This window comes from Fukomys damarensis, unplaced genomic scaffold, assembly GCF_012274545.1.
Source record: "Fukomys damarensis isolate Sample0158 unplaced genomic scaffold, DMR_v1.0_HiC HiC_scaffold_19, whole genome shotgun sequence".
Lineage (NCBI taxonomy): Eukaryota > Metazoa > Chordata > Mammalia > Rodentia > Bathyergidae > Fukomys > Fukomys damarensis.
The window spans coordinates 35,711,042-35,731,482 of NW_022900931.1; the positions used below are offsets into that span (position 1 = coordinate 35,711,042).

At 47.7% G+C, this 20,441-nt stretch overlaps 1 protein-coding gene across 1 annotated transcript in view; it reads left to right on the top strand.

Annotated features, from left to right (window-relative positions):
- Positions 1-20,441, top strand: part of Pard3 (par-3 family cell polarity regulator) — a 558,608-nt gene that overhangs the window by 217,080 nt on the left and 321,087 nt on the right. Inside the window, 1 exon segment of the mRNA XM_033765663.1 lies at positions 13,419-13,594. Within this exon segment, the coding sequence (XP_033621554.1) occupies positions 13,419-13,594 (176 nt within the window).

Sequence of the window (20,441 nt, forward strand, 5' to 3'; positions counted from 1 at the left end):
CCGCCCCTCCCACTTCCTCCACCTGTCCTTCCTCTCCTTCCCCAGCCCCTTCCCCAGCCACCGTGCTGCCCTGCTCTCTTTCCTTCTCTCCTTTTGTGGGGAGTTGTTTGCATCATCCAGTCTACTGCGGGAGCCAACACCTGTCCCCAGCCAGCCTCAGCTCTGCAATGATGTTTTACAGACAATTTTCCCAGTAAGTCTGTACTAGGAATAAAGTGCTAGATACCCCGCCTCCCCATCTAGGCAAATTCCTTCAGTTTTTTTTGGACAGTCTTGCTAGGTAGCCCAGGCTGGCCTTGAACTTGTGTGGATCCTCCTGCCTCAGCCTCCCAAGTTCTGGGATTACAGGTGTGTGTCATCACATCCGGCTTCTGCTGTTGTTTCAAAATTTTTTTCCTTGCCATTTTCCTCTCCAGGCTGAAATGTAAATGTCAAGATAGCCACCTCTTTGTTCAGGCTTTGTTGTGAGTCCCAAGGGCCTGGAAAGCACCAGGCCCGAGACCACCAACAAATGGATGCTATGCCTTTGCCCTTCCTAATTTCTGCAGTGCCAGGGCTTGAACTCTGCACATGCTAAGTGGCACTGTCTGCTCCGAGCCGCGTCCCCAGCCCTTTGGTTTGGAGACCCTAAGAGCGCTCCTGAAGTCCACCTGTGGAAGGCATGGCCCAGAGGGGCGGCTGCCGTGCTGCTGGTGGTGCTGTTCAGTGGTGGGTGCTCTCCTGGCCTGTGTGAACCCCGGGCTTCCATTGCCAGCACCACAAACACCGCCCACACCCCCCACACCAAGTGTAGAGACTCTAGTGCGAGTTCAACTCCTGAGAGTTAAAAGGAAGCTTGCTGCATGAACTACTTAGTGAAGAGCAGGCTGCTCATAGAATATCTACAAAATCAAGTAAAATACAGGGTTTCAAATGTACATTCTTAAAAAAATGAATAAGTTTAGTGACTTACTAGTCCCCAAGTAAGGGAAAGATGCTACACTTTTTTTTTTTTTTTTGGGTACTGGGGATCAAGCTCAGGTCCTTGTGCTTGTGAGGCAGGTGGCTCACATCCGGGTCCCTACACTTTCGTATAGTATCGTGGAACTAGTTGGAATTCTAAAGCAATGGAGAGTAATACCTATCAGAAGTTAATGTGGCAGGTACTGTGGTGTTTGACTTCTTAATAAAATAATAGAAGACAAATGTCAAAGGTGAGGGCATGGAGCACAGGGAGGACGTCTTCAATGCAATCAATAGTCAGCATCAATTTTTGAAAGACAAACTACCTGTCAGATGAAATGGATAATTTAAAGATTAAATTACACGATTGTTGACTTAAAACAGTCCAGTGCAACGGACAGAGGAGCTGCTGCAGACGACGTGCAAAACATTACAGGGAGGATTAATGTGGATCAGCTGTCACTCAGATGGTCGCATCGGCGAATGGGACTTCCTGAAGGACCACGTGCAGAGTTCACAGTAAAGAAAGAAAAAAAGAAAACATTGGTGGGGATTCTGGCTAGGCAGTTTATCAGCAGCATTTGAAGCAGCAATTCTTTGTCTTTTTCTCAGCCAATAAACAAACAAACAAACAAATAAATAATAGGGATCCCTTTGGGCCATCCAACCTCTGTAGTGGTTTCTTCTTTTCTAAAGAGGCTGCCCTTGTAATACTGGAGAACATTCCACGCGAAAGGCAGGAGCTAGATGAAGTCACATTTGTTCATCTCCTGCGTCTGTATGGCACTTTAATAAATATCTCAGAGTGGCATTTTCTGGGTTGTTCGGGGCTGAAGGGAGACAGTCTGGAAAGTAGCTAGTGAAATTAACACTGGCACAGCTTCACAGGTGGGTAGCCAACCTTGGGAGAGCTGGGTCCTTCCAGCTGACCCCCCAGAGGGGGTGGGGCTGCCCCAGGGCATTCTCAGTCCCATGGGACCCTGAGCCAGCCAGACCAGGAATTCCGGGTCCTGATGTCCAGTTTGTGCTTTGGGAAGGCATTGTGTGCACTTCCTTGAGGGTGAACCAGAGAGAGCCAGCGCAGGAAGAGTGCAGCAACCTGGAAAATCAGGGTCCCATTTTTTTTTTTTTTAGTCACGAGTAACATCTTAGAAAAAGCCTTTATCCCAAATGGCCCTGTTGCTGAGTGTACGGAAGGGTGGCGGGGTTGCTGACGCGCACAGTGCTGCCAGAGGCCGTGCCCAGTTACTCTAGCTGGATCCTTGTGGCTTGGGCAACACCCTGCAGTTGGCAGATGTGGTCGCATCCCTAGGTGACATTCCACACGGCGCCATGACCCGCTCCCCGTCGCCCCTGAGGTCCCGTGAAGCTCGACAGACTTTCCCACACTTTCTCACTTCTTCCTCATCCCAGGGAGGATCGCATCCAACACCACCCCCAGAGTAACCCTAACCTGATGCTGGTGACCGTGTCTCTGATGTCTCCGTGTCTCTCTGTCCTCATGGCCAGCAGGTGTTGGCCATCGGCTGTGCCTCAGCGGGTCTCCAGGAAGAGCACAGTCACTCCCCGGGCACAGCCGGTGGGGTGCAGACCCCAGGTCCACTACTGATGGGGCAGATGCTGGAATGGGCAGCATCCTGGAGGAGGGTACACACAGGCCCAGCCAGCGCTGGCGAGGTGACACGGGCGAGTGCAGGGTGATAGGAAACTGCAGCCGTCCCTTCTCTTAGGAAGTTGGTGCTAGTGGTGCTCAGGTGTCTTGCTTTGTTTTGATCTGTTTTTGCTGTACTGGGGCCTTTGCACTGAGTACATCCCCAGACATTTTACTTTTATTTTTGAGATAGGGTCTCACTAAGTCACTGAGTTCCCTGGGCCCGACTTAAACTTTTGATCCTCCTGCCTCAGCCTCCCAGGACACTGGGATGCTAGGCTTGTGCTTCATGGTAGCTTGGGTGTTGTCACTCTGTGCTTCTGCAGTGTTGCGACCCAGATGGGAAGGCAGGTTGTCCTTCTGTAAGGAACGTAGAGGCCAGCATGTGTGTGTTGTGAGAAGTGTGGCGCTGTGATGCTGGAGAATGTATGGGTGAGGACAGGGGGGTTGTGATGGGCTTGGGAAGAAACTGTGCTCCTTGAGTAGTGGGGAGAAAGCTGGGCGTAGTTAGAGGGTGAGGGACGGACAGGGAAGGGGCCAGCCTCTCCCTCCCCTCTCCCCTCCCCTCTGTCTGCCAGCAAAGAAAAAAAATTAAAGCTAACAAACAGTATCCTTAAAGGAAGAGGTGATGTGCAGTTCTTCTTTTAAAGATTTATGAGTCGTTTATTCATTCCGCAAATATTTATTTACCAGGGAAGGAGCGGTGGCTTCTCACTCTTGTGCGTTTGCCTGCCTGTTTAAACTCATCTGGCCCTGGGCCAGCACCCGCAGGGCTCTCTGGGTCCTTTGCAGATGGGTGTGCAGTTGGAGCCTCCTGCAGCTCCTGTCCCGGTTGAGGTGGAACAGACACCACTCTGCCTTCTCACTCCGTTTCTCTCAAACAGATACTCTTTCCCCGGCCCATTTAGTGCTGTGGTTTTCACGTTTACGTGCTTTTTGTTGGTGACCTTGTTGTCAGGGGCCCCAGACATGACGCTGACAGGTAACTGTGCTCCTAAGTGCACAGAGGAGATGCATGGGTGACATCTGCTTTACCCTGGCCCAAGTGACAGCCTGGATGGCTGTGACCTTCACACCTTCCTGGTGGCTTGAACAGCCGGTGCTGTGTGCATGACCGTCCCATTGGGCTGCTCGTGCTGGAGGTACAAATAGATTGAGTCACTTTTATGGGTGTTTTACTAATAAAATTAATAGGAAGCTGCCTGGTGGGACCGGTGTGCACGTTCCTCCGGTGGTTCAAGCTGCTTGGAAATAAGACACGCGAATCACGGCCCCATCACGAATGTATTATTGAACAAAGTGTCTTTAAGCAGAAACGTACATGCACCAAGGCAGTGGATCCGCCAGCTTTCCTCTGCCTGTCGTCTCCCTAGGACAGTAGGTCAGCATCTGCAGTGCTGGTGTGGAACATTGCTACGGCAATGTAAGAATGAACTGTTGCCCCCAGCGCTGTTCTGGAGCCTGAGGGTGATGCTTTGAGGAGGACAGGTTCTGCAGTGCTGGTGTGGAACATTGCTACGGCAATGTAAGAATGAACTGTTGCCCCCAGCGCTGAGGGTGATGCTTTGAGGAGGACAGACCTGTCCTCGTGGGTCTCCCAGGGGCTCACACACAGCACACCTGCTACTCACGTGTGCGTAAGGAAAACGGCGTCACCAACAGGAAAAGCACAGAAGCCCCTCCCTCCACCCTTTCTGTTCTTTCTCCTTCTTAAACGTTTGGTGCGTTTTCAGGAAAATGGTGCTGCAAAGCGCTTGTCACCCCTCTCCTCCTTCCCCCTCATTGATTCCAGAGTGTTGTCTCGCAGTCTCGGCTCCATTACCCCATTGCTTATTGAGGTGTTTTCCTGAAAGTACGAAAACAAACCGGAGCAGCGTCTCCATAACATTCTCCCACAGAAAGTCTCGAGTCCATCTGTTCGAACAGTGTGTTCGCCCACAAGCGATTGCTTCCACCTGGGCCTCTTGTCTGCTCGTTATACCTCTTCTCACCATTTGCTTTTTACCTGCGGTGATGGTTCAGCTGGATTTTCAACCTGACCATCTTCAGAGCTGCCTAGATTAGCAAAGCACACCTTTGAGCATGCCTGGGTAGTTGTGGCCGCGTGGCCTCGATGACCCATCTGGTCCCTGCGCCTTCCTCCGTCTCTTCCCCCGCTTTCTCCTTCCTGGCAGCCATGAGGTGAGCAGCTTTCTCCGGCCAGGTCCTTCTCCAGAGATGTTTCTGCTTTAGAGCCAGCCTACCATGGACTGAAACCTCTGAAACCGTGAGCCAGGACAGCCCTCCTCCTCTCAGGGACTGTGTCCGAGCCATGGGAAGCCGAGTAACATACCTGTCCCGAGCCGGTGACCGGCAGGCGGCGCTCTGCCACAGTATTTGATCTCTTGGTCACAGTGGAATTCACTTTGAATGGTTTGTTTTTTGCTTTTGTTAGTGATTCTCAAGTACTGTGTTGTATTTTCATTATTTAAAAAGAACCTCTACAATACTAGTATCCAGCAGATGCTCAACAGACACTTGTTGCTTGAAGTAGCTAGGTATGCCTGCCATATCAAAACAGAGAAATGCTGGTGGTGGTGGGGATGAAGCCAGAGAAAAGACGTTTGTTTTAAGGCTGTGTCCTCTCTGCTCTGACAGCTGGCTGGGAGCGGCCTGAGGTGCCATGCAGGTGCTTAGCACCCTGACACCACTGCTTTTTGTGAGCTGTGGCCTCTGTGCAGAGGGCTGGTGAACAGTGTTTTGTGTGCAGGACTAGGAGCCTGTGGGTATTTTTGTAGGTGACTCATTTGCATACTGCCCAGCTCAGGCCCAACTCGCTTACTTAGAAAGCAGAAAGAAAAATAAAAGGTCTTTCACCCACTGTGCCTATTTGTTACCCACTTTAGCCACTGCTCTCTACCCTTGACGATGAAAAGAAAGGAAATCCTGAATTGAAAGTTTTATTTTGCAGTGGTTTCTTGCTCTATTGCCTGGGCTGGCCTACAACTCCTGAGCTCGCGTGCTGCTCCTGCTTTGGCCCCCTGAGCGGACACGGATGTGCGCTGAGGCCTCCCCAGCCCCTGAGCGGAATCTGCAACAGTGTGGAGATTTTGTGGCTCCAGTGGACACAGTTGAGTCGCACCGGATGGCACTGTCCCCACTCTGTCGGGCTGTGTGTCTGCAGAGAGGGCGGCCGCTCCAGTGAGTTCAATCCTGTCGCCGAGTCACTGGCCAGGACCTTGGAGAAGAGAAGGCGAGCGTGCTGGGGCCTGTGAGCTGGTGCCGTCTCCTGCTTCTCCCAAGCTCTCTGTGCATGCAGTAGAGACTGACCTCCCCACTGTCCCCTGGCCACCATGTCCCCAGGCTCATGCCTGGGACAGGCCAGGGCAGTGCCAGCCGTGCCCTGACGGCAGTAGCTTATGACTGGGCTGCTGTGGCTGTGCTCTGCGGGCAGCCACCTGCCCAGTAGAAGCGCGCTGGCCTGGCCTGCCCTGCCCTGCCCTGCCCTGCCGTCCGTCTATCGCCTGAGGAGCTTCCCCCCGCCCCTCGGCTCATGCCACTGTCCGCAGGTGAAGCCAAGGCTGCCCTCACCCCTGCCCAGTGAGGGAGGGCTTTGCTGCTGGATGCTTAGCCTGGGCCTCCTGGAGGTGACCGGCACTCTGGCCCTGGGACCGTGCTCATGGAGAGCCCAGGAGGGAAACAGTGACAGAGAGGCACCTGGAGCCTCAGGCTGCCGGCCTCGGCACTGAGAGTTCTTACCTTAGATTTTCTGTGTAACTCAGATCTTTTAAAAAACGATGTAACTTTAGAATCATATGCCATTATGAGAAGTAATTCAGAGAGATTTCTGTTGCATTTCTTCCCTCAGTGATGTGAAGGAGGCACTGGGGCATTCCCTCACAACCCCAGTGTCAACAACGGCGTAGGCCATCGATTGCTCGGATTTCCCCTTTTTGCTTATATAAGCATTTGGACATTTTATGATCAGGGTGGTTTTATTGCCAGTCTACAGGGGAGACCTTTAAAAGCACACATTGAATGTGCCTCAGAACCATTCTGTGTCTCTGCAGAAACACTAAGACGGCATTAGGAAAACGGCGTGTACTTTTCCTCCTCGACTGTTTCCCTTTCTCCATGTTGCCATCCTGCTGTCTGTAGTCCGGGTTTGAAGCCTCCAAGACATCACTGTTACCCAAAGAAGAGCGTGCACATCATGTCCGTGATGCATCGGTCTGTTGGACGGCACTGTGACCCCATCTGAACTGCACCTGACAGGGTGTCAGTTAACAAGGGCACGGGGGCCCACGGGTGACCCCGGGAGCAGCACTTCCGATCCTGTCCTTTACCCTCTGTTAGGGCCCCGAGTTCTCACCGGTACTGTGTGGTATTTCAGGGTAGCCCAAGGTACCCTCCAACCACACTTACTGCTTGTCTGTTAAGAAAAACGTACTAATGGGGATAAAACTCACTTTTAAATCCTTTCTCTGAATCCACCCCCTCCCCCCACAGTGCTAGGACGGGCTTCAGGCACACTTGAGGCAAGTGTTTTCCAGCGAGCTGTTGCTTTTCAAAGCTTATTTCCTTCCCTGGCTTCCAGAGATTTCTTCCAAGGGTTTTACTTCAACCAGGGAAATACTGTTCGGTGCTTCATGAAGAATATTATCCCACGGGCCGGTTCTGCAGTCCTCGTGGGCGGATTTAATCCCCGCGGTGTCTGTTAATAACTCGGTTCCTCTCACGTGTGACTGCCCTGATGTGGGGGAGATGCTCTTCATTTTGCATCGGAAGTTCTGATAGAGCACGTGCAACTGCATATTATTCTTAGATTTGATTAAATACCTTGATGGCTCATGCCTGCCCTGGAAAAGGTTTCTTCATTGCCTTGAGTGGTTAAATAATGTAGAAATCACTTTAAACAAAAGAAAAGAAGAATTGGGCAAGTGCGTGCGAAGTAGGGATGGGGTATTTAACAGTGAAAAATGTGAGTGTCTGCTCTGTAGTGTATGTGCCCTAATCCGTTATTAGATTTACCCCCTTTTCTGCTTATTTGAAAAGCACATTATCCAGAGAGAGAAATCAATATTTACAGTGCATTAGTAAAGCGAGGATTTCAGATCTTGTGAGGAGACTTTACTGCTGTTTTATTCACTCTTCAAAGCGGCACAGACATCAAACAGCCCACGTGTTGTCGCGGGCTGGGTGACACCGCGCCCGTCCCTCTGTGCTTCCTCCAGCAACTTAATTATTGAAGAGCCTCGTCTTTGAATTTTCCTTTCCATATTTCAGAGATTGTACTTTGAACATCTACATGTTAAATAAATCAGACGATTATGAGTTTTATTATCATATTTTAGAATGGATTAATTTTCCAAAAATCGGGGCTGATGAATTTCAATAACATAATGACCAAATTGCATCCAACAGGAAGCATGTATGATTTCTAATTACTGTCACGGATATGGATTCCATCAGATTATCGGTAACCCTGAAGTGGGCCGTGGGCCTGGAATCATCTAGTAAATCCTAAGTGAGAAGACGAGTTTATTTCATTCCTGTGGAACCAAGGCAAAGTGTTTTTTGTTTGTTTTTAGTAGTGTAGGTGACTGGAGCCTCCTGTATTTAGGCAGGTGCTCCAGCTCCAAGCCACACCCTCCCTACCTTTTTATTCCGAGACCAACTTGTGGTCCTCCTGCCTCGTTCTCCCAAGCTGCTGAGATTACAGCTGTGGGACCCAATGAGGCTGTCAGTGTTTATACCGATCACGTTTTGCTTAACGTCAAATTCTGCTCTCCAGGTAGCTTTAGTCCTCTCTGGCTACCTCTCTGTCATTCCCTGCAGCTCTTGTTTGTTTTCATGCGCGGGTGTTATTGGCGTTATTGTGATTCTTCAACCTGGGAATGGCACTCTGTGCTGTCTTGAGATGCTTTGACGATTTTCGCTCTTCTGTTAGGATGACCTCCGGGGGGCTCTCGGTGGGGCAGGCTGTATGAATGTAGCCCGCGTTTTTTGGCATCGCCAAACCGTGTGGTGTAGCCTGTGATTTTATAACCAAGAGCCCATACCTGGAGGGGGAAACAGACGCGCCAAGGGCGGAGATTCAGGCCGGCGTCGCTCAGCGTGAGCGAGGCCCATGCAACCATTTTGGGAGCATGTGTGGTGCTGTGTGGAAATCTTCTCAGGCCGGGTGCAGAGCGCTTGTCGGGCACGCAGGAGGAAACCGATCCAACCGCGCCCGAGCTCCGCTGCCCCAGCGCTGGCTGCATGCAGTCTCCAGCCCCCCCTTCCCCTTAGGAACGTGCTGTTCCACGCCCTTGTGGAGGCGGCAGGAATGAAGGGCTCCTTGAACTGGGCCCCAGATCGCGGGGCGTTGGCAGTGTGTGTGGCAAAGTGGAAAGTAGACACGGGCGGCGCTACCGCATGTGACAAGTCCGCGGCGTGTACGTCTTGGCCTCGTGCTGGCCGAGGACTTCTACAGAACGAGAGGCCTGAGACGGCGCCCAGCAAGGCGAAGTACCAGCAGCGTGGTCGCCAGTTTGTTCGTCTTTCTAGTTCCGTCCCAGCTTGAGCTCGACAATTGCCAGCTCTGAAATAGTTTCCGGATGAGACTGGGAGACACGTTCACATGTGCGATTTTTTTTGTATGACGGAGAAATGTAATGTAGCAACGTTTGGAAGATTGGCAGCAGTCATTAGCTAATATTTTCTAAGTGGCTAAAGTCACAGAACTTTTCTGGGGAAGAAGATCCATTCTGTGTGTGCACAGACAAGTACATTTGAATGTAAGAAAGCAAAGTTCGAAGCTCTACCGCAGGACTACAGTTTGTCAAGTTTTCTTTTTTATTAAAGAAGAACATTCACAGCTATCTCAAAATGCCTCTTCCACGACGTGTTTGTGAAGTTTATTTTGCTTCATGTCTTTTGTCTCATTGCAGCACACTGAATGAGAGTGCAGGTATAGGAGTCCTGATGTCTTCTATGAAGCATAACGTAGATCAGCGGCTTTCTCCCCATTCAGTATGCTTTTTAAAAATATGAGTAGTGTTTATAAACTTGTGTTGTTTTTGCTGACTTGTGATGGGTATATTATTGTTGTCTTAAAATAGAAGTACTTGGGATGTTGTCGTTTTCACTTACGGAGTGGTAAATATCCCTAGTTATAACCCATACAGATGAGAAGCTCTTTGACATCCTCGCTTTTTAGAGTGTTTTACGATCCTGGTCTAGGGCTGTTCCTTTGGGAGCATATTTTATTATCTTATTTATCAAACGGGCTTTTTGTCTCCATTCAACTATTTTACCCCTTCTGAATTCTTGGGTGCATCTTTTTACAACTTACGTGTGTAGTTAAGGTACTGTTTCTTCCCCGAAGACGGGGACACTGTGAGTAAATCAGAATTTGATCTAAGTGTACATAATTCAGCTTTGAAATCAACGGTCCCCCCTGCTCTGCAGCTGTCACTAACATTTGTGTCCATAGCTAGTGAGAAATGGAGGTCAGGTTTCCTGGTGCCCTGCTGAGCTGTAGGACTCGTCCTGCCTCGTGTGGCGCCTCCGCGGGTCTCAGCTGGAAAGTTCTGTGCGGCCTTCTCCCTTCCCATCCTGCCTAGTGCAGACTCGTGTCAGTTAGAAAAATTCAGATCCTTCTAGGTAGGTTCCAGTGCAGTGTAACTGAACGTGTGTGCGTGTGTGTGTGCGCGCGTATGTGTGTAAATGAATAAAATGCTTTATGATTTTCATAAATTAAAAGTCATACAAGCAAGAGAAACTGTGTTTTGTATCCATTCACCAGCCTCTCTCCTCGCCTCCCCTTCCTTCTCCCAGTCCCCGGCACCCGCTCTTCTGAGTCCTCCTTAACCGCCGAGCTCCTTCGCGGGACTGAGGCCTCACACTCGTGTCTCTTGGCGCCTGGCTGCTTTTCCTCAACACAGCTGGGCCCCTTTCATCCGCCCGCTGACCGGGCCGAGTGCGTGATGGCCCCGTACTTGCCGCCCTTGGACCGGAAGCAAACCCAGACCTCCGCGATCACCGGCGTTAGTGCATTCATCCTGTCCCGCTGTTCCCCGACCAGCCTGGCCACCAGCTCTAGGACACCTTGAGTTTTACGGTGGACACACAAATGGAAGAGTGGCCCTGAAGTGCCACGGGAGGGCTCAGTTCCCCTGGCGTTGTGCGGCAAGGACCTAGGCAGGCTACATTTGCATTAAGTGTTTAGCTGATTTCTCTGACATCAAGACGGGGTTTCACGCGAAGCCCTCACGGAGACGTCCCTGGGCTCCTTCCCTGCAGTCCATGCTCTGCAGCTGTGCCCACGGCCTCCCTGGCTCCAGCTCCTGCCCACAGCCTCACGTTATTTGGAGAGGACGCAGACAGGATCAAGTCGCGTCGTCCGTTTGGGACTAACACGCTCTCCAGCAGAGGGTGGTGGCGCTGACTGTTCCTCAGATCCGGATCCCGTGTGTGTGTGTGTGTGTGTGTGTGTGTGTGCCCGCGCGTGTGCAGCGCCTTTGTCTGAGGACATTTACAAGTGCAAGTGGGGAGTAAGCAGCAAATCCAGTGAAATCATGCAATCCCGGAATTTCTTTGGGCCCTGGAATATACTTCTTTGTAGTTTTTTTGTTTTTTATTATAGATAGTATGTTCATCTTTTGGTTCTTATGTCTCTACATTTTTTTTTTTAATCCATTTTTCTCCTCGTGTGGCCCTGGTGATGGAACCTAGGGCTTTTCACATGCTAGGCAAATATTTTGCCACTGAACTACATCCCAGGCCTTTTATTTTTTAATTTTAAAATTCTGAAACAAGGTCTGAGTTGCCGGTGCTAATCTGGAACTTGGGATCTTCCTGCCTCAGCCTCCCAAGTAGCTGGGATTATGGGTGTGCACCACCCAGCCTAGCTATAGCAGTTTTTAGGCCTTCTCAAGTGAGAGAATAGTGGGTTTTTTTAGCCTTAATCACATGGGGTGGAGGGGAAGGGGGAGGGTGGGTTGGAGGTTGGTGTACAGAGCTGCTTAACAGCTGAGTAACTAAGAGCTCTATAGTTGGAAAGTAGCAGAACCCAGATCTAAGTCATCGTATCCTAATTGTCCTCAGTGTTTTAGTCCTCTTCACCCCTCCCCCCCATTTGATTACTTTTTTTGGTTATGTTTTTCATTTGATGATTCTGGGAATAGTTTGGGAACAGAAAACTTTCCTTACAGTAAGAGCACTGTGGTATTAGCATGGGTAGACTTTTAGATGCGTATTGTGAACTTCTGAATGACCATACAGTTCTCACTGGTGGGCTCGTTTAATTCTTTTTGGCACAAATTCTAAGCAGTGATGACTGCCACAGGTGTGAACGCAGACTTATGAACTGGAAACTGTTCCCTGTGATTTTCGTGTGTGTGCATCTCCCAGACATTTGAGATGACCACCAAGGATGTTATCCCGGATGCTGGCACTGCCTGCCACTTCATGTCGCTCGGGCCTCCTTGCTTTTAGTGCATCTCGGTGATGCACAAGGAACTAAGTGCAGGATCCCTGTGACTCCTGTGCATCTGCTTTATCTGACTGTTTCTGAATCTGGAGCCAGTTGAGCAGACAGCGGTCTCAATGTGGCCTTCAAATACAGCCTCTAGCATCTTCTAGGCCCTTGGTACCACACTGGTGACTGGCATTTCTCACAGGGTGAATGCCTTTACCGCTCCATAACTACATTTTTTTTGGTAGGGTTTTAAAAGTAGATATTCAACTTGGATTTTAGTTTTGGAAAATAGTGCGCATCTGAACGTCTGAGTCTCATGTTCGCCATGCTTTGGAGTGCTGAGTGGGACTTGAGGTTCTGATCCTGTCCATCTGAGACCCTTCACTTTGATTCTTCTCTCTGCTTTTTCCCGTTTGGGTCTTCTCTGCTGAAACGGTGATCCTGTCTGCCAAGGTGTTCTCAGCGCTGCTAACCCACATGTTCACCTGAATATGTTACTGATTTTGTGAAAGCACTTGCGAGTAACTTGTTCTCTCTGTGAATAAAGTGGCTAAAATATGCTTTCATGTAATTGCATGTAAGTGTATATGGAGAAAACCGTGCACTAGCACACTACTTTCAAAATTATCTTGCAGATGTGAAATATGCTTGTGTTTTATACTTTCTGATAAAACTTCATTGACCGGAAAAGCATTTAATTAAAAAATGCTCAAATAGCGTAGCCAGCCATTGTCTAGATTCTGTATTTTTAATTCAGTAGACGCACAACTAAAAGTTGGATGAAATTTGTTTAGTTGCTTAGCTTTGTTACTTTTTTTATAATATAAAATTTAGGTGGGAATGCTGGGCTATTAAGAATAATAATGGTGGTTGTCATGCCTCTGTATTGTGTGAACTCCACCCTCAGCCCTGTTCGGTCATGTAGTGCTCACGATACTTTTATGAAAGGGAACTTGTTTTATTGTCATTCCAGTAGGGACCAGGGCAGATGCCAGCTGGGCCCCCTGTGTAGTGCCACACCAATAAAGAGGGGCAGCTCGAGTATATCACAGACCCCACCCCACCCCTGACCAAATGTGTTTAAAGGAACCAAGGGGCCTGAGTGTGGTGGCGCATGCTTGGGATCCCAGCATTCAGGAGGCTGAGGCAGGAAGATCACCAAGAGTTCGAGGCCCACCTGAACTACATAGCGAGACCCTGTCTGAAAACACAAAGCAGCACCCATAGATGAGGCAGGGGAATGTATGTGCAGCATACTGAGCCATGATCCCTCGTCAGCTGGTGTTATTCTGGCCTTTAATCTCGGGACTTGGTGGCGTCTGTCCTGACGCGTACTTTTCAGATGTGAGCGTGTAAGTTTGAGACACTGTGTTGTGTTTACAGACATGCCTCTGCACGTCCGTCGGAGCAGTGACCCCGCGCTACTCGGCCTCCCGGCGTCCGTGGGCGACAGTGACTTCTCTGAAGAGCCGTCCAGGAGAAACCCCACCCGCTGGTCCACAACAGCCGGCTTCCTCAAGCAGAACGCGGCTGGGAACCCCCAGTCCTGCGAGCGGAAGGTAACCCTCCGGGCCAGCCGGACGCTGCAGCGTGGGCTTCCACGTCTCAGCCGAGGCCACGCCGGTGCCCAGTGTGGCAGCCACGTGTCGTGTGCCCACACGTTCTAGTGGTTGAAGAAGGGATGCTTACATGAATCGTGCTCTTCTCCTGCCTGCCAGGGACCCCTGTTTCTCTTCTTACGCAACTTCGTTCTTTGCTTTTCTTGTGTCCTTACAAGGGTGTTTTACACAGGTACTGGGTGTGGTGAAAAACTTTGTTCAATTTTTAAAAACTTATTACAGTGAAAGACACATTGCTGTGAATCCTCCCCAGAACCTTCCCTTTAGGTTTGAACGCACTGTACCGTCATCCTTGCCGCTTTCTGAAGCAGTTACGAAGTTGACTTTTGTGGTTGTCTGTAGTCTCGCTGTCCCGGCTGCCTCGATGCTCTGACTCATGACAGACGTTCACGTTTGACGGTCATTGTGACTGTGGAGAAGAGCCAGAAACCTCACGGTGCCAGATTGGCGGGTGCTGAGGCTGTGGACACACTGCCATCTCTCTCTGAGCTGCCTGTCTGTTGGGTGGTGTCGGCAGCACTCTTCACCGTATTTTTGATCACACCCCATAAAGAGAACTCCCGGCACTGCTCGGGGAAGTGGCAGGAATGACGGCGTGACCGTGTGTGAAGTGAGGGCCCCGCGAGGGGTCAGTGGCCATGTGTCTCTCACTGGGGTACAGTTTTAGATTCAAACACTCGCCGTCTGATTTGATCACCCCACGTAGAAGTGCTCCGGCCGTGAGATAGAAAAAAGAACAGATTGCAGCGTAGATGTGGAGGATGAAAAGCAGGCTCGCGGTCTTGGTCCGACTGCTCAGTTGATCACTGGTCCGTTCAGAATGGAAGGTGCTACCTCTCTCAATGAATTTGGCACCCGTTGACTCACCTGTATTTAGTCCAAATAAGTGACCCTCATGTAGCCCATTTAAAACACTCTTTTGGTTTTTGTTTTGCTGGTTTTCGTTTGCTTTGTTTGTTTTCTGAGACAATCTTGCTATGTAGTTTAGATTGGCTCAATCTTGCTGATCCTCCTGCCTCAGCCTCCTGAATACTAGAATTACAGGAAGCACCACTACACCTGGCTTTTGCTGTTGCTTTTAAATTTTGTTTTTGTTTGTTTAATTTTTTTTTTTTTTTTTTTAAGACCAGGTTCTGGCTCTGTAGTGCATGCTGGTCTTGACCTTACTGTGTAGCCCAGGTTGGCCTTGAATTCACTGCAATCCTCCTGTCTCAGCCTCCCAAGTGCTGGAATTACAGGGATGTGCCACCATTCCTGGCTTTAAAAACTATTTTGTTGATGTTCTGTGTCATCTGTTCCTACAGAGCCCCTACTATCCCACCCCATCATAGCTTTAGCTTCTTACTTAGTGAACTTTAAACTCTGTTTGTTATTTTCACTGCTGAATCTGTTGAACAGATGCTCAGTAAATATCCATTAAACAAGGTGACAGATGTGTTTCAACATAGCCAGTAATTTAGCCCAGTATGTAAAGAGAAATGTGGGAATAATATTAATCACATTAAAGCTAAAATGGATGTATGTTAAGATTTGCCTTGCTTAGGCATTTTGCCTGTGCAAAAATGCCTAGTGACTGTTTCTTTAACTTTTATTTTGCACTTCAACAAACTCTGCTTTGTATTAGTTCAAGCAGAAAAAAAAACAAACACAGAATACTTGGGTTTAAACTGGGGAGAATCTGCTAGCATGAACGGAGTGTACTTCTGAGCTTCTGATCTTTGGTTTTGAATTAGGGATTGGAGTGTTAGTAGTCTCAGTCTCTGGAAATATTTTGTGATCATAGATCCCGTGAAGAACCCCAGCGGCTGTTCTCTCATTGAGAGCAGCGTTACCATGCAGCGGACCACTCAAAGTGGTTCGTTTGTGACGAGTGCTCAGGACCTTTAATTTCTGTTCAGATGAAACCAGTTTTGGATAGTCACAAAAGTATAGACAAGCCAAGCTTGCAACTTTAAAATGTGAATTTTTAATAGGTTTCCATGGAGTTGAGGATGCCTTGTCGGAAAGACACTGAGGAAGTCAGGGTTTCTTGTTAACTCTTGCAGCATCTCAGGTATGGGAATCCATTTCCTTTTGCAGCAAGCAGACCTGTTTTAACATAAAACGGCTTCATGTTAATAATTTGGGTCTCACAGAATCAGTGGAAGGACTTGTGGAGCTCTTGAGTCTGATTGGCAGGCTCCGGTCAGCGCCTCAGCGAGGCCTGCTGGGGTCTGGAGACCCAGTGCTGGCTCTGCCTCTGTAGCAGGGGGAGACGGGCGGGCAGGCGCTCACTGCCAATTCCCACGGCCCACCTTGTGGGCTTCGTTTGAATTACCTGTGCCTGCCACTGGGAAGCACTTGGGAAATGAGAGAAGAACAAAGTAAAATCATCCTTGAGTCAGAACCCAGGAACAGCCCGTGCCAGGGTGTCAGCAAATACACGTGCACACCACTGCAGTCAGGCTACACCTGTATTTGCTCCTCGTTATTTTCTACATTTTTCATCGCTCAGGGATTTACCCATTTGTGAACTTAATTAGAAAATATTTCTGTGGAATGTAAAATATTTTGCTATAGGCTATACTCGCATTGATTTATCATTCTCCTATTGTTAGACATTTATACCACTTTTGTTCATTCACACTGTAAATATCAATGTGAGACATCCTTGAATTTAAGAAATTGCTACATATTCAACGAGATTTCTCCCTGTATGCAGTGATGTTTCATATTGACAGACCATCCAAGCTTTCCCACAGGAAAGGCCTCGTCCTAGGTAGGTCTCTGGATAAAATCATATTCACATCCAGTGTAGAAAGGGCAATTCGTAAAGAATTAGTCTTGAATTTGCTTTTGCTGGAGTTTTCAAATACTAGTTTACTAATGTTACTAAAATTTTATGCTGTTCATATTTTATTCTGAGGTTGTGTGTATATACATTGAATTTTATGCATTCATACATTACACACATTTCAATTCTACCTTACTTTTACTTATAAAGGGTTTTCCCAACTTTTCAGTATTCAAAAGGTGGTTGGAGGAAAACACACTTGCTGGCTAGGCACAAGCCATTAAATCTGTTTATTTCTGTTGTGTTCACGGAAGCTCACCTGTGCCGGTCAATTTAAGATGCTACAAACCCTTACCAGTGCACAGTGGCTTAGACTTCCTGTCCGAAGACTGACATATACGTTCATGGTCTGCAGACGCACTGAGCCTTAGTGGTTCAGATGAGGAGGCCGCCCTGAACGACTGACTCTGCACGTGGCCCACCTTCTCCCAGACTGAATGAACACAGCAGGTAGTGTGAGAACACTGTTCCTGCTCAGTTCACATCTCTGCCAAGCGGGACAGCTCATGCCGGTGTTCGCATACTGCAGTGTCCAGCCCCGGCCCCGGGGACAACACCTCCTTCCCCAGGAGGTCAGGACGCTAAGCCGGCCTGGCTTCTCCACGTCTCCTGCTTTTCTCTGGAGGCGAGACGTGGAGAGGAAGGGTCTTGCTATTTTCAGAGTTCTCTGGGGCCTTCCCTTGTTCCTGTTTCCAGCATCTGGTGGCTGGCTGCCTTGCCACCTGCTTCAGAGAACGTTTTGCTCACACTTTGTGTGGAAGATTTCTTGCTAGTAGCTGTATTTTCATTTGAAATTTCACAGGTAGTTAATATTTCGTCTGGGGAAAGTATTTTAGTCACTCAAGATGCTGCCTCGGTCACCTTCCTTCACTTGGTGTCACTGGGACTCAATAGGCCACAGCCCGTGGAGAGCCTTTGGTTCCCCCTTTACAGAGCGTGCAGTGGGGTACTTAGCAAAGTAGGCCCACGGTGACACTCCAGATGAGAGCCGTGCATGGATTTCATTGTGTGACGGTCCCGAACCTTTGTGCTTTCCGCCTGAATATGACTGGTGTTGCTTTGCTAAGTTACATGCCCTCCTCCCTTCAAAAAAATTAAACATAGGTAAATTTAGCATAATAATTGTGTGTTGACAAGTTTCCAAGAGCAACTCTTACCTGATTAGGGAAAGGGGAAGAAAGTGATAGTGGAAATATGTTGTGTTGGCATCATTAGCTTTTTCATTTTCTCTTTTTAAAAAACTTTCTTAAAGAAAGACCTTGGAATGTTTCTCACCCCCGGGTTTAGTATTTATTTTTGATTTAGTGGCTTGGCGGGTTTGATATCTTTCCAGTACCCCTGATACGTGCACCCTCTTGGAAAAGAGGCTTTTTAATTATGTTTCTGTCTTCTCGATTTCCTCTCTGTTATAAACGTGAGCTTTATTTTTCAGTTTTAAGTTTTTTTATTTGTACATGTTTGCAGCACGATTATATTCCTTGTGAGGAATTGTTACGTGTGTAAATAAAACATCTTAATCCTTTTTTCCCCTTCCCTTTCCCCTCTTTCTTCCTCCTCCTTGATGTCTTGGTTCCCTTCCCTTTTGAAAAACTCTGGGTTTGTTGTTTTGTTTGCAGTGCTAGAGACTTAAGACAGATCTGTGTGTGGGGGCGGAAGCCCACAGCACTGTACTCTGCCTCCAGCCTAGAAAACGCTTGTGAACATTTCCTTTTTTTTGGTACCGGGGATTGAACTTGGGTCCTTGCGCTTGTGAGGCAGGCGGTGGCACCACTGAGCTAAATCCTCGGCTCATGTGAACACTTCTTGCAGTATATGTTAAAGTTTCCCAGGTTTCCTCCCCCTGATGCTACTCGTGCTTCTCATTTACCCAGTAATGAAAGGAATGAAGAAGCAGGTAAGTTGCTTGAAATCCTGCAGAGGAATGACCCTGGCATCTTGCAGTGTGGACTTTAGGACTTCTGCAGCGTGCAGATGTTGCTTGCCCTTACTGCCCACCGCTTATCATCCTGCAGTACTGTGTAATTTCCAGCAAAGCTTCCTAATTTCTGGTGTTCTGACAAAGTTTTCTTATGGCTTAGAAATATTGAGAGCTGGCATTACTGTTCTGTCCCATACTGGGTTTTTTTTATGTACTTGGGGTGTTTATTAACTATATTTTGTGCATTTCTGTTGTTTGACATTTATATTTTGGCCAATTTTGTTTGCTTTCATAAGTAACCTTTAGAATTGTCCTTTAGAGAATATCCTTAATGTATCAATTTATATGGTTGACATCCCTGATTATTTTCTTAGACTGGATTCTTCGAGTTGATTTATTTGATCAAGGAGATTAATGTTTTAAAAACCATTGGTAGTTATTCATTAGCTACTTGAATGTGTAAAATTACCTCTGATTTTTTTTCCTGAGTATTATGGATTTAACCCGGGTCTTTCATACTTAGCTACATTCCCAGCCCATTTTTGTTTTTTATTTTGAGACAGTGTCTCATTAAGTTGCTAAATTGCCCAGGCTGAGTTTGAACTTGCAATCCTCCTGCCTCAGCCTCCCAGAGTTCTGAGATGACAGGTGTGTGCCATCACATAGCAGTAGACCTTTATTTACATCCACAGATTCTGTTAACCAATCCAGGACTTAATCATTTTTGTGAACACTTTAGGTCTAATTGAAATGAGAAGGTGTACTTACTTGTTAAGAGAGCTCAAATATGAGTCTAATGGTTATTTTGCAATACATCTCCTTTTATTTTTGCCTAAGTTAAAAAAATCACAGCAGAGTAGAATCTGGAACATTTATTGTATTTCGTTTTATGACATTTCACTTCTCTCTCGATAGGGTTGCACAAATTTATTATTTTGAAATGAACACTGAAATTAATTTGTTTTGAGTTTTTAAAAAATATTTGTGGAACCCATTAAAATATTGGATATAGTTTCTCTCAGTGCAAAACTAGATCTGGAAATACAGTTTTTCGATAGAGGCAGTGTTTCCTTCTACTGTACTTCTGTCTCTCGTCCCTGCCACCGCCCTCACTTGCATTCTGTGCACACAGGAGCAGCAGGGTGGGGCGCCCCGTTTTCAGTATGTGCTGTGGGTCACCCTCGCTGAGCCACACAGGACACCCCCAGAAACACCTGCTCTGTGTTCCCGTGAATGAGAAAACGTTGCACGCTCACCAGAGATCAACAACGAATGTGGGTCCTACTGCTGCTCTTAAATACCTGAATATTTTAAACACGTTTGTTCACTATGAAGTGGTGTTGTACATTTACCTTGTGTCCGCTTTCTTACCTCTTTCTTTACCTCTGTGTCTTCCTGGTCTCTGCTTTGAGTTTATTCTTTCTAATATAGAAGGCCAATTATAATGCTGGTAAATTTGAAAATATAATTTTATTTTTGACTAGGACCCTTGACCGGTTGGCTATTAAGGAAAAAAAAAAAAAAAAACCCATCCTTTGGTTGTTTGGGAGCTCAGCATAGCTGCCAGCATTACAGTAATCGTCTGAATCCCTGCAGGTTGAGTGGAGATAGTTCTTTAAGAGCACATGCTCCCCGTGCCACAGACTATAGCTGTGTTTAATTTTCTGCAGCATTAGCTTTGAGGGAGACCCAGCTGAGACCTAGATCCTGCACCGCTCTGCTGTGACGTTAGTGTGGACTGCTCAAGGTCTGAAAACTATAAACTTCCTTTTTCTATTTTGCATTTTAAAAGGAGGGCAGTGCATTGTGGCCTCTGACTCAGGGATGGTTATCATCATTCCTGCAGTAGGCCCACTTCCAGGACCATGCTCACTTAGTCTGAACTGTTAATAACCCAGTCTCATCTATTTCTGTGCCACATTTAGGAATATTATCTGTCTTCATGTGTCTAAATATTATAATATGTTTAAAGTTATAAAATCTGAAAGTGCTATTGAGAAAATTTTTATTTGAGCCTGGATATGGTATTTTTAGAG